This window comes from Planococcus citri, chromosome 2 (assembly GCF_950023065.1).
Source record: "Planococcus citri chromosome 2, ihPlaCitr1.1, whole genome shotgun sequence".
Lineage (NCBI taxonomy): Eukaryota > Metazoa > Arthropoda > Insecta > Hemiptera > Pseudococcidae > Planococcus > Planococcus citri.
The window spans coordinates 33855794-33869421 of NC_088678.1; the positions used below are offsets into that span (position 1 = coordinate 33855794).

Genomic DNA, 13628 nt, shown 5'->3' on the forward strand with positions numbered 1-13628 from the left:
CTATATTTTAGTTGTATGTAGATTTAGTTCTAAAGTGATGAATAGTGTACGTCTACATTCTACGTAGGGCCAATGCATTTAGATTTCGATTCTGCATGATTTCTAAATCGATGCAGATGAATTCTAGGAATTGAAAAAAGTGTAAAATTTGATCAAGGTTGCATGATTGGAAAAAATGCCTCGAAATTTCATGATGATATCTAGAGATTTATTTTGTTCAAAATGTGAAAGCTGAACTCAGGAAAACTGAAAAAATGACAATTCAATCATTTTTGCTGTTTGAAAAGTTTTTCTCTCGAAAGTTGCAAGTCACTTCTTAATTGTTAGAAATGAAGAAAGTATGTGTATTTCTCACAGTTTGTAAAGCATATTGTGTAGTTAGTGCTAATTTTAAGCAGATCTCGTGGTAATATATTGGGTACCTGCTACCTACTTATTATGGTTGGCAGATCCACGAGTAGTTTTGAAGCGATAAATAAAGTACGTCTACGTTCTACGTTTGGGCCAATGCATTTCGATTTCGATTCTGCACGATTTCTGAGTCAACGCAGATGATTTCTAGGAATTGAATAAAGTGTAAAATTTGATCAAGGTTGAGTTATTGAAAAAAATACTTCGATATTTCATGATGGGGTCATTCCATGTCAACTCAACCAACGACTTTGAGTCATGTCTTTCGATTTCGCTCAAATTTTTTTTTACAATATACCTACTACATATATACCCATCCAGTAAGTAACAACCCCGCAATTAGTTTGGCCCCAGTCTCCTCAGGGGGCGAGTGGGGGCTTCCATTATTTTCACATTGTCTCGAGGTACTCAACTTCAGCAGCCCATTTCTCCAAAACTATGATACTTTGATCAAAACAGATTTCACAGTTCGAAAGGGCATTGCATTTAGAACTTTTTTAGCATTTTGAAATTTTTGAAAGTTCAAATTTAAAGTTTAAATTTTAAAGTCATATTCGTGTGTAGCGTCACCAAAAACATACTATTCCATGTGTCGCACGAACAAGACACTTTTTTGAACTTTTACCCCCTTCGGGGAGGTGCTGGGGGCCATGGACGGGATCTTTTCAAAAATCTGACGTAATATTCGTGTTTAGCGTCACCAAAAACATAGAATTCGATATATCACATGCCCCAGATTTTCTTTCGAAAGTTTTACCCAAAATTGGGGGTGTGGGTGCTCCCTCTACATTAAGAGATCCCATCTCGAAACTTGAATATTCCAAAAAAACATCGAAAGGTACATCTATGGACATTTTTCAAAATTTTAAATGGTAGCTCCCACTTACAGCGCTATTTTGAAATTTGAATTGAAAGTTTGACTTTCAACTTTTGAAAATTTCAAAATGCTAAAAAAGTTCTAAATGCAATGCCCTTTCGAACTGTGAAATCAGTTTTGATCAAAGTATCATAGTTTTGGAGAAATGGGCTGCTGAAGTTGAGTACCTCGAGACAATGTGAAAATAATGGAAGCCCCCACTCGCCCCCTGAGAGGGCTGGGACCAAACTAATTGCGGGGTTGTTACTTACTGGATGGGTATATATTGTAAACAAAAATTGAGCGAAATCGAAAGACATGACTTAAAAACGTTGGTTGAGTTGACATGGAATGACCCGATGATATCGAGAGGTTTATTCTGTCCTGAATGTGAAAGCTAAACTCATCAAAACTGAAAAAATTACAATTCAATCATTTTTTCTATTTGAAAAGTTTTTCTCTCGAAAGTTGCAAGTCACTTTTTAGGCTTTGGGAATGAAGGAGATAATTATCAAGCATCGACGCATCGTAGCGGGTTACTTTTAATGCGAATTTGTCACTTTTTTCTCAAAAAATCACTTTGGGTACTTTTTTTTTATCAAAAGGTCACTATTGGTTACTTTTCTTCCAAAAAAGTCACTTTTTGATTTTTTTTAAAATAGAAAAAGGCGGTTTTCATCCAAATTATTTGCCTACCTGTCTTTTTTTACTCTTTTTAAAAGAATTTTATGCGAATTTTCTTCATTGAACAATTTTACAGGCATCGTAGCGAGTCACTTTTTAAGTGACTTTTTCACTTTTTTCACGAAAAGTCCATTTTGGTTAGGTACTTTTTTCATTAAAAGGGTACTGTTGGTTACTTTTCTTCCAAAAAAGTCACTTTTTAATTTTTTTTTTAAATTAAAAAAAGTTGGTTTTTCAATCCAAATTAAGTACCTATATTTTTTTACGCTTTGCTCGCGATTGTTTTCTTTTCTTTTTCGAAATCGAGATGGAACTTTATTTTTGAAAAGAAATCAAGTTTCAAAGCCAAAAAATGAACTCCTCTCAAGAAACATCGTTTTTATGCCTCGAGGCTCGAAATACAAATTTTCAAGAACTTTCGCCCTCACTTAGGCCCTTTCTGATTTCATTTTCAAAACCAACTTCCTTCAAAAAAAACATCATTAAAATTCGTAAGGTTTTTAGGTGAAATATGTATGATGTCGGTTCGTGATTTGAATACCGATTTCTTATTGAACATTTTTTACTTTTGTTTTTCGATTTTTTGCCCTGCTGAACGCTGGAATAAAAAAAAAATTGGCCACTTTTTTGGTTACTCTTTTCACTGCTGAAAATCACTAAAGTTACCTTTTTTTGTATAAGAATTTGGCTACGATGCCCGTAATAATTTCAATCTCGATTCTGCACAATTTCTGAGCTGACGCAGATGGAATCTAGGAATTGAAAAAATGTAAAATTGGATCAAGATTGCGTAGTCACTTTTGGACTTTGGAAATAGAGGAGAAGTGTACTTACCTATCCCTGATGAACATCGTGCAAGATTACAAACAACACCTCTTTTCTTTTCTTTTCTTTTCTTGTTTTTTATTGAGATAATGAAAATTAAAAATGGTCAAAATGAATTTTGAATTAATTTTCAGCTACGTGTATTTGTTTATTTTCATGTTTCTGTTGCCTGATTGATTTGTGTATGCAATCACCATAACACGACTGTACTTTGGATTGCATAATTATGTACATACCTATTTTAATGAAGTTGATCATTCTGCAGTTCTGCAAATTGATGATGAAATTTCCAAATAGGAGAAATTCTCAACTGTACTAATTTTCATTCAATTTTTCTTTCTGTCATAGAAAAATCCTGGCACTATTCGAGTTGCCGAAAACGACGAAGGAGTCAAGAATAAGACTTTAGGAATATCCCTGTACCTTCCAGAAACTGGACTTATTTCAAAGTATGTGAAGTCGATGTGCACGGAAGCCATGGATTTCACTTACTCCAGCTACTCAGACATGGAAACGTGGAGCTCGTTAAGAGGTAGGCGTTTTATACGATCCACTTGTACTTACAAATATAATTAAGCCTATTATTGGAAGAATTGTGTTACACCGAGCTGATTTTATATTTTTCATAAAATGGAAATGTTCATCTATGAAATCCCGAAAATCTTTTTAATTAATGTGTTTCCCGCAACTTCGCCTCCCTCCCCCCTCTGGATATGGTGTACATGTTGCTAAACAGTGTCGAAAACTACCCCTTCCCCTCCCAGGCGAGCGTACGTGGTTTTTAATTGCTCAACACAGATCCACGAATTCTTGTTCTATCCAGTTGCAAGGATTAGAGGAATGGGGGGAGTTCGCATTTCTGGTGATATTTATATTTCGTTTCGTCTTCAAATTTTTATCATAAACGTCGTTTTAACTTATAGCCAATCAGCAAGCAGCATTTCAACAAATAGTCAATCAGTGATTAGCATTTTTCAATAAAACTAATTAGAGATTAGGATTTTATTATAATGCTTAGCAATATTTTGGCGAAAAATTCGAAGATGTAACCAACAGTTGTTTGCGTCTGTGATGATTGGAAATTTTAGCAGTGTATTCATCGGAAACTTCTACGCAATTTGTAAATGGCAATATGAATTTTCAGTTTATAGCTAATCTGCAAACAATATTTTGACGTAAAGGCAATCAGCAATTACTGTTTATTGAAACTAAAGGGACTGATTTGGAATTTAATTTTTAATGTCTACTTTATAAATTATAAAAAATATTAAGAATTCAATCATCAGCTTCAAGTTGATATTTAAAAGCAAACTAAGCAACCAATATAGTGAAAGCAAAATATGCAAAAACTATCTTGCAATCAGTTGTGGTTCCGTAGATGTACGTATTCGTTTTCTTCAAATGAAAGCAACACCTTCTTCAGTCACGAACTCATGTTTGTGATGAGAAAATGCCCAAAGAACTCTCCTTCAAGGTTGGGATCCGTGATAGAATCATATGAATTAATATTACCACGAAAAGTGTAGTCCACTCGAAGGATGAATAAATCATTTCAATATGTATAGGTATTTTAGCCTAATACTTACTCAATTACCCATCGAATATATTTTATTCGTTTTCAAGTGGAAATATTAGTTCTAACTGCATGAATAATTCAACAGGGCAATAGAAATTCTTACGTCATGGTAGCGTTGATCAAATTCTGTAAAGACTGAAGCCATTCAAAAAAATGCTGCTTTGAAGGTACCTCTAGAAGGGAGATATGAGTTCTAAGAGGAGAGCATCTTCGAAGCCTTTAGAAAAACTGGCCCAATTTTACATACATACTATATTTTGAATTCTACAGCAGATTGGGTATGAAGGGCGGTTTTCCAAAAAGCGATAAGTCAAAAATTGTGATTTCGAGATAAATGATGTTTTTAGTGCCCATTTCAAGGCGTGATGCACTTGGAGTATGACACCTATCCTGCATGTTGTATTGGTTCTATCTCAACACGTATGTGTTGGTTTTGTGGTGTAACTCAAGTTTGCAGCGCTTCTGCGGCAGAAAAAGTAAACTGACTTATCGCCTTTTGGAAAAACGATTTTTCATGTTTTCATTTATATGATAGAACCAGTGTTGCAAATTGATGTAAGTCAACTCTAATTCACAATACAAAAGTATATGACCAAAAAAATTGATTACAAAAAATTTTACCTGTGTTTTAAACAAAAATTAAGTACCTATTACAACACTATAAATTGAAAAAAAAGATTTTTGATTAAAAAAAAAATCTTACCACTATTTCGGCAATAAATTTACGAAAAAAATTTTTTGATTGAAAAAAAAAAATTTTACCTGCATTTTGGCGATAGAATTGGCAAAAATCAAGTATTTATCTACAGCACTATCATTTTAAAAAAATGTACCTATCTGCATTTTGGCAATAAAATAAAAACGAAAATATAGTACATATTACAGTACTATCTATTAAAAAAACCATATTCGCAGCTCTATTTTGGCTATAAAAGTAACGAAAACGAAGTAATCATGACTTATCGCGTTTTGGAAAAACGATTGCAATCCGCAACTTACAGAAAAGCTGGATTGTACGTAGGTAATAGTATATTACACCATAAGGGGCGAAAGTGGACGTTTTAACGACGAGTATTGTTCACTGAGCGAGCCGAAGGCGAGTGAAGTGGACGAGTTTACTGAACGAACCGAAGGTGAGAGAAGTAACTGCTACCGAACGAGCGAAGCGAGTGAGGTAGCAAAAGTTTGCTGATCGAGCCGAAGGCGAGTGAAGCAAAATTTACTCGTCGTTAAAAAGTTCACTCTCACACCTTATAATGTAAGATATTTTACATTACGAATTATAAGAAAGTATACGCATTCGTCGCTGCTAGTATGTGGGGACCATGGTATTCAGTTGAGTCTTGAGTCTCTGCAGAATGCAGAGTATAATATTGTGCAAGTTATTAATTTTAATTACATGGGTAATGAAATATGTAAGATAAATAAATCGTTATTCAAACAAAATTCGAACAAACACAGCACATGCACATGACGAAAGAACTGACCATAACCACACACTTTTGACTTCACAAACAACAAAATAATTCAATGCTTGATTAACGCAAAACCCAGAAAAATCTCAATAATCTCATAACAATGTGTTACTCATGTAAGCCTACTCGCGTTTGTTATCTTTTCGATAGGTTTCGGCTTGTGTTTGGTTAACGCGGGTGGAAAACTTCTGTACGTGTTTAGTTGACGCGGGTCGAAAGTGCCGGGATGAAAAGAGGGCTTTTCGCCCTCATAGAAGGGGCGAAAGTGTGTACTTTCTTATCATGAGTAATGTAAATAGGTATTTTGGGTAGGTTAGGCATTAAATAGGTGAGATACGACCTATAGAACACAATGGCGTGAAAAACTCAATTTTCAAAAAACTTGACTTATCCACTTTTGGAAAACCGCCCTTCGTATGGACTAGAGCAAAAAAATACGATTTTTCGAAAGTTTCTCCTATTTGAAGACCCATATTTCTCGTCTAGGAGCATTATCGAAGGTAAAAGTTTTTCTAAGTAACTTTCAACTCGGTCTTCATTTAATTTTTTTTTTTTTTTAGTTCTTAAATAATTTAAACTGAAGAAAAAAACGTACGTAAATATTATGTACTTACTCTATGGCTATACCATACTCATACGTAGCCGTTATTTTCATTTTATCGTTAAAACGAATAACGAACATTTATTACAGCAACGTCGGCAAGAACCGCAAAATTTACGGCTTTAATAAAAGGAGTAGTAAATGCCCTTCCCGCTGTCCTTTTCACCGCTACATTACATCGAAAAATAAGTAAAGGATGGCGAATAGCACCCTTAAATAAATTAACGCCAGTCAGCTGTAAAATTCTTTTTTTTTGGATTTTCCAAATACATGCGTTCCTCCTTCTTTTCTGGGCAGTGATAGGAAGCTTACCCAAGAAATTTTAAGGATTGAATTTCGTTATGGAATGTGATCAATTGATCATGATTAGTTGATTACTCGTGTGTTTCTTTCGAACGTCTGATGCGACTGGTATAACAAATCAATCGATTTCTGCCTTGAGCTAATTTTTTCAAAATATGCACGTCAGAAAGTAAACTTTCTTCACTTCGAAATTTCCTGCACATAATAGGAAATATGCGAACGAGAATAAAAATGAAAGAATCCGAATTGAAATTTTACAATTATTGAAACAATATATACCTACTTAGCAGAAAACTAACATTAATGAAATCTGCTTTCAGCCCCGAAGCTGTTGAATTTTATCATGCGTTATTTTTTTTATCCGAAATTCAGCTCGACTTACGAAACCCTGCCTTTCTATTTTTGAAAAGATGTACGAGTAATATTGTCGATTTAAGTGAATTTCAAAATCTACTACAGGGGATAGAAATCTACCACTATAATATACCACTAAACCCATGTGCAATTCCGGTAGCTTCCCTAATAAAATTTCGTAGCTGGATAATTGCTAAGGAGACTTTGGGTATAAAACGTCGGCGTACACGCACAAGGTCGATTCTAGTTTTTAAGTTGATTACTTCGCTGGCGTCTTCCTTATTATAAAGTTGAGAAAAGTAATTTCCTTACGAAGTACTATACTCGTATGTTTGAGAGTAAGTTGTCGCTATTGCGTATACTTTAAAGATGAGGAAAACGAGGAAGAGCGTTAATAATCACCGTATGTTATGTACGTTTGTCGGTTCGTAATTAAAACACATTGCATAGTCGAAAATGTAATTTCATTCTGTCTATGCACAATAATACTTTCGGTTCGATGCTGCGGTATGAGTTGAATTTCCGCGGATCAAAGCATCGAATTCGGGATGGGAAAAATTTCGCCAAGTTTTAAAAACAAAGGTACGAGCTTTTATAAAAGTATATCTCTCGTTGTCGGCAAAGTTATATTATGAAATTCAAGTCATCCCTTATAGTTTGAACTTGTTGGTGTGGCGGCGCGGCGGTTTTATTTAAACTTATTTAATTGCGTTGCGCTTTTGCGTAAATTTAATTTTCCACTAAATGAAAAACGTTAGGTGAGTGGAATTAATGGCGGATTTTTAGCACGCCGAATTATTTTCAAGTGGATTGTCGTAGGCAAAACTATGGAAATATTTAATATCACCGTCGCTTTTGAAGGCCTATTTTTGTACGTGTATACGTATTACGTATTAGTCCTAGATGACTGTCGAATCCACAAAATAGGCTTATCGTTTGAAATACAAAATTTGGTTAAAAACTTTGTGGCGGTGATACTGAACGATTGTATTCGGTTTCCGAAAATATATAGGGTATCTTTGGGTCATATTTACACAGGATTTTAGGCAAAGGCTTGCCCGATGAGGTTGAAAAATATGCCACGAAATTCGTCGTAAACGAATCGTTAATTATTTTTTCAATTATTATCAATTCCAACGGAATTTTTACAAAAGATTAAAAAATAACGAAACTACGTAAATTTGTTCTCGTGGTTTTTGCAGTTTTAAATTTATTTTAAAAGTTGGTAGGTAATTATCTTTTTTTTTTTTGCTTTTTGATAAAAGTTTTCGTACATGCACAAAAAGGGGACGAAATGAAAAAATACTTCGCCAAAGTTTATAGACCTTCGGGCTCCACACAGATATCATTTGTTGACTTTGCGTTTTAGGGAACGATTTAAAGAAACAAAAATTTGTTGCATTAATTTGATTAAAAAATGGAATGTTTTTAATCAACGAAGTAAAAAGTTTGAAGCGAACGAATTAATCTGAATAGCAAATACAAGGACCAGGACAGTGAATCGTTCATTAATCGATCAAACTTGAGACAGAATCCATGGCTTACCTTTCGTTTCGATGCCAAATCCGACAATCATTATTCGAAACCCTACGGCGGTGGTGCTTGGGTAATAGATAGAAGATTTTATAACGAATCTACAATGCAAAATTTAACATTTACTCGTATTATTCATAGAAGCTTGTGATGTACGATTGTTATGTTATGTCCTGAGACTGCCGAAGTAAACACCATAGATCAATCCCAATAAGACTCAAAAATTTTCAGAAGTACTTATACCAACTCAAGTCCTTGGGTTTGGAACTGTCAGTAGATTTTTTTCTGCTCTTCATTCAAACAATATAGTTTGAAAAATTTTTCATTCTTAGAGAATTTATCATTGAAAGTTTCAACATTTTAAACTATGATTATTGTTGGTATTCTGAAATTTACATTCTAAGGTCACCCTATGTCGAACGCCGTTCCCTCGAGGGAGCATGGAAGCTCTTGCAGTCAATTTTCGTTTTCTTGTTGTTCATATATGCACTCGTAGTTCAAAAAGTTGTGTACTGTACTGCTTGTTGAAGTAGTCGTCCCTTCACCTCTCCTCACCTCTCATTTTTATCAAAAATCGCTCGTCTTTGGTCCGATTTCTTTCGAAATTTACCTGGGTGCTTACTACTTACTCGTACTTACTACAGGTTTACATATTATGTGTATTGTGCGACTTGAAAAATTCTAGATAAAATTACAAATAGTAATTCAGTGTTTCTAAAGTCAAGTGCAATTTTTATCAACCATGAATCTTCGGCAAGTTTTGGCAATTTTGAAGAAAATAACATTTTTGCACGTAGAAGGAACAGTGTTTGTTGTTGTTGTTTTTTTGTTTTCAATTTTCACAATTTCATGTTTGAAAAAACAAAATGTCATTTTGAAATTTTTTTCTCCAACTACATTTTTTGAAAATTGGGCGTTTTTTATTTTCATTGGTTTAGCTGGCGTTTTAGAAATTTCAGAATTTTTCACTTTTGAAAATTCTGACAATTTTCAAACAAGTGTTCGATATTTCTCGACTCGGAGAAAATACCAGACTGAAATACTAACGTCGTCGAACAAATAACATAATACTTTTGAATAAAAAAATTCAAAATTAATCGAAAAATAAAATGGCTTTATTTTCGAAACAAGTCATTGACCCTAAGGGTTCAATGTAGTGAAACGTAAATAATAACAGAGCTTAAAAGCTCTCGAATAACCTTAACGTACAACGTATAAAACAATATTATCGCGTCGAGTTTACAAAAATCACCATAACAAAAATTCAAACTGTTGGCGATTTATTAGCCAATAATTTCCATAAGAGCTGGTACGATCTATTCCTGGCGCAGCCAGAGATTACTCTATACATAAACAAATAAAACTAAATTTTGGTAGGAAAATAAACTCATTTTTCCAACAACAAGTTCAAATTTTTTGATATTTAAAATTTTTGGCGATTTTTAAAAAAAAAAGTTTTTGACCATTTTCAAATTTTGTAATTTTTTTAAAAATTGCCTAATTTTAATATTTTGAAAAAATCTTGGTATTTTGAACAAGAAAAAAACGGCATTTTTTGCAATTTTTGGCAATTTTGAAGAAAATGACATTCTTGCACGTTGTTGTTGTTGTTTTTTTCAATTTTCATAATTTCATGTTTGAAAAAACAAAAGTCATTTTGAAATTTTTTTCTCCAACTACATTTTTGAAAGTCGGGTGTTTTTCATTTTCATTGGTTTAGCTGGCGTGTTGATTTGAAAGATTTTATTTATTCATATTTTCGTTGGTCATTTTCGGATAAGTATTTTGCAAAATTTAGGAAATGAAAAGTTTTTAGAAATCTCAGAATTTTTCACTTTTGAAAATTCTAACAATTTTCGAGCAAATTTGAATTTTTTGCAATTTCAAATTTTTGGCGATTTAAAAAAAAATGATTTTTTTGGCACATTTGAAGGAAACTTTCACGATTTTTTGACCACTTTCAAATTTTGTAAATTTTGTAAAAATTGTTGTAATTTCAATTTATTTTGAATGATGAAAAGTCTAAATTGCCTCGCAAAATCGAAAACAAAAATTTCTCACGAGAGCATAACTGACCCCTTCGAAACTTCAGTGTTGGCAAACATACATACTTTTGCTCAGGGTATGTTGCCTATGTTACTGATGGAAGAATGTTGTACTGTGTGGTGAGACATCTTTTTCTACGGAAGGTAGCATGCGTAATTTTCTTGTCCATTGTGTCTTTTTTAGATAGAGAACATTTGAAAAAATTTCATTTACATTGACAAAATGTAACTCTGATAAAATTCCGAAGCGAACGAACGCTTTTTTAGGAATAATTTTTTTCAAGAGGACGATTAATCGTATAGTATGTTAGCATCGCGTTGAAAGTTTTTTTACTACGAGTTTGAATGGGAAGAAAACACGTGTTTTTCTTGGTGCTAATTCACAGAAAACAAAATATCGCGAGCACGTTTCTGCTGCGAAAAAACACGACACTATAAACACGCAACATTCATGCTTATGTAAGATTTTTCTACACACCGAACGCCGCTATCTTTCCACATCTCATTAAAAAAAAAAGTTTTTTAAAGCGACATCGGTCGTGTCGTACACGCGAACTGCGCGTACGGTATCCGTTGGGGAGGGGGAGGGGGCAAGGGTTCTATAATTTATCTTACGTTAGCGCGTGCTAATATTTTACGCAATGTAAAAAGATACTTCATTTTGGCTAATATGCAAAGCGACCGCGTTAAATTCATCTACGTAAAAACTCGCCAACTTCCATACCAGTTGCCAAGTATCGAGAGAGTGTCAAATTAATACAAAGTCGTAAGCGTTTTGTCCGCATTTGTCACGTTGTGTCTTCGCGATAATTTGCGGTTCGATTCAAATTACTCTCGAATTGGGGATTTTCGTACGTAAAAAGGCTCGTGAAATACGAGATTCTTGTGGCGATGGCGTTACGTCGTTGTCAGTAATTCTCGTCGAATAAATCTTGGATTTCGCGACTCGAGTGAAATCGAAAAGCACCCTGTGAGAGTTTAACATACTACCTGGTTATTCGAGTAATTTATCCTAGTGAAAATATCGATTTCATTACGACAAGGTGTACTTGATGATATGAGATATTTTATGGGTGAATTTGTCTTTTGAAATTCTTGATTACTGAATAATATTACAGTAAATGTGATTTTTTTTCTAAATATGTGTTGATCGTATTATCTTGCCTTGCGAATTTCATTTCCAAAAATAATGATTTTCTAATCGATTGTGAGGAAAATTATTAGCTACAGTGATGAGCATTATTCCTCTGTTGAAGATATGGACATTGAAGTGGGAAAATATTTCACGAACTTGTTCATAGGTACATTAACTTAATTGTATAACAGGTACATACAATATACATATTGACAGAGCTCTTCTGATTGAAAAATCCCTTAACTCAGCTCATTTGAAACGTAGTAAAACTTACTTTTAGCATCGTGGTTTCCGCCTGTATTTTTTTTCTTCTTTTCATTTTGTATTTCGAAGGAAAAACAATAACATGTTGTATTATCATCGCCAAGAACAACAACTTTGAATTCTGAAACCCCTTCGTTTTATCATTCAAAAGTATACGTTCATATACAATATACATAGATACATATTACATATTTCGCTTTTGCTCGGGTTTTTGTTAAACACGAATAAACGGCGCCTTGAAACAATGTGCATTTCGCCAGCTTTTATATTAGTGGAAACCTGCATGTGGTACAATGTTATCTTCTTTAAACAATAGAGCGTATTTTCTTCTTCCTTGCGCAGTGCCACTGATATACAAATACATGAAACAGTGTATAAAGGATGGTATAGCAAAGAAAGAAAATACTCTCAGTTTATGTGAACAAATTACTGCCACGAATGAGCAATTGGATTTTGCCATTTTCTATGTACATGGTAGCTTGAAAAAATGATGAGAGAAAATTCATAGAAAAACGCTGATTTTTCTCGTGCTTTTTTTTGGTGAAATAATGAAAAAAGGTTTACTGAACTTCTCCAGCGACTGTTCTTCTTTTCCTGATGTTTTAGTGTCATTTTTGCAATATGTGCCTGTCTACTCTAACAGAAGAAACTAGTGGGAATCCCAATTTTTGAGGTTGGCAATTTGTTCAGCTTTAAGAAATCTAAATACTACATCCTTTTTCCTAGCCTCAAGTTGAGATGAAAAAATTCAACTTTGGATTTACACTTTTCAAGGAATAAGGGGACAAACGTGATCTCTGATCTCACATTTTAGTATATTACGAGAAAGCATCTGGTAATTGTAAAAGTGATTCAAAAATTGACCACGAAAATTCCTTTCCTGTAATTTTTTATAATTAGGAGCAGTTTGTGTATTACAAGATCACATACGTAGTTTCGTTATTTTTTTGATTTCTTCGTAAGTTCTGTTGTCAACTCTGGCGGTTCGATCACGTTCTTCATTTTCTCAATCGCATCATTCGTGGTCTCTAATAATTTCAAAGATCTATTTTCTACGTGGTTTGCAAGGTCAGTGAACGATAAAGGCGTGTCTTCGAATTTTCTAGAATTTAAAAATCTGAAAAATGAGTGAAAAAGATAGGAATCATCTTAATCTATAGATCTTCTTAGTATATTTATGTGTCTTTTTACTGAAACAAATTCTCCTTTTCAAGTATAGTGTTGGGAAAAATTCGCGAACATTTCCAAACATTACTTAGTGAAAAAAGTTCACACTTTCAATTGACAGTTAACTGGTACATTCCTCCACTATGTTTGAGAACATTTGCAAATTTTCACGTTCATTCGAATCCAAAATCAAAATTTGATTACTTTTTTTCCTCAACAATGCAACGATTTGAGAATAATTTCTAGCTCCTGATTTTGGATTTGCCTTGCCTTCTACTTACGCAGAGTAGAGAATGTTATTTAGGCACGTTGGATTGATCATCTGGAGACACAGAACGAACACACAAGATAAGAGAACGAAAGAGTTCTGTTCATTTTGATATTAGATTCTGAAGAATT

The 13628-nt window shown here is 33.7% G+C and overlaps 1 protein-coding gene across 2 annotated transcripts in view; it reads left to right on the forward strand.

The window, feature by feature from the left end:
* Positions 1–13628, forward strand: part of oaf (out at first) — a 192064-nt gene that overhangs the window by 6202 nt on the left and 172234 nt on the right. For both annotated transcript variants that reach the window (XM_065349786.1, XM_065349787.1), the window contains exon 4: positions 3125–3308. In XM_065349786.1, coding sequence (XP_065205858.1) covers positions 3125–3308 — 184 coding nt within the window. The remainder of the gene's footprint in view (positions 1–3124; positions 3309–13628) is intronic.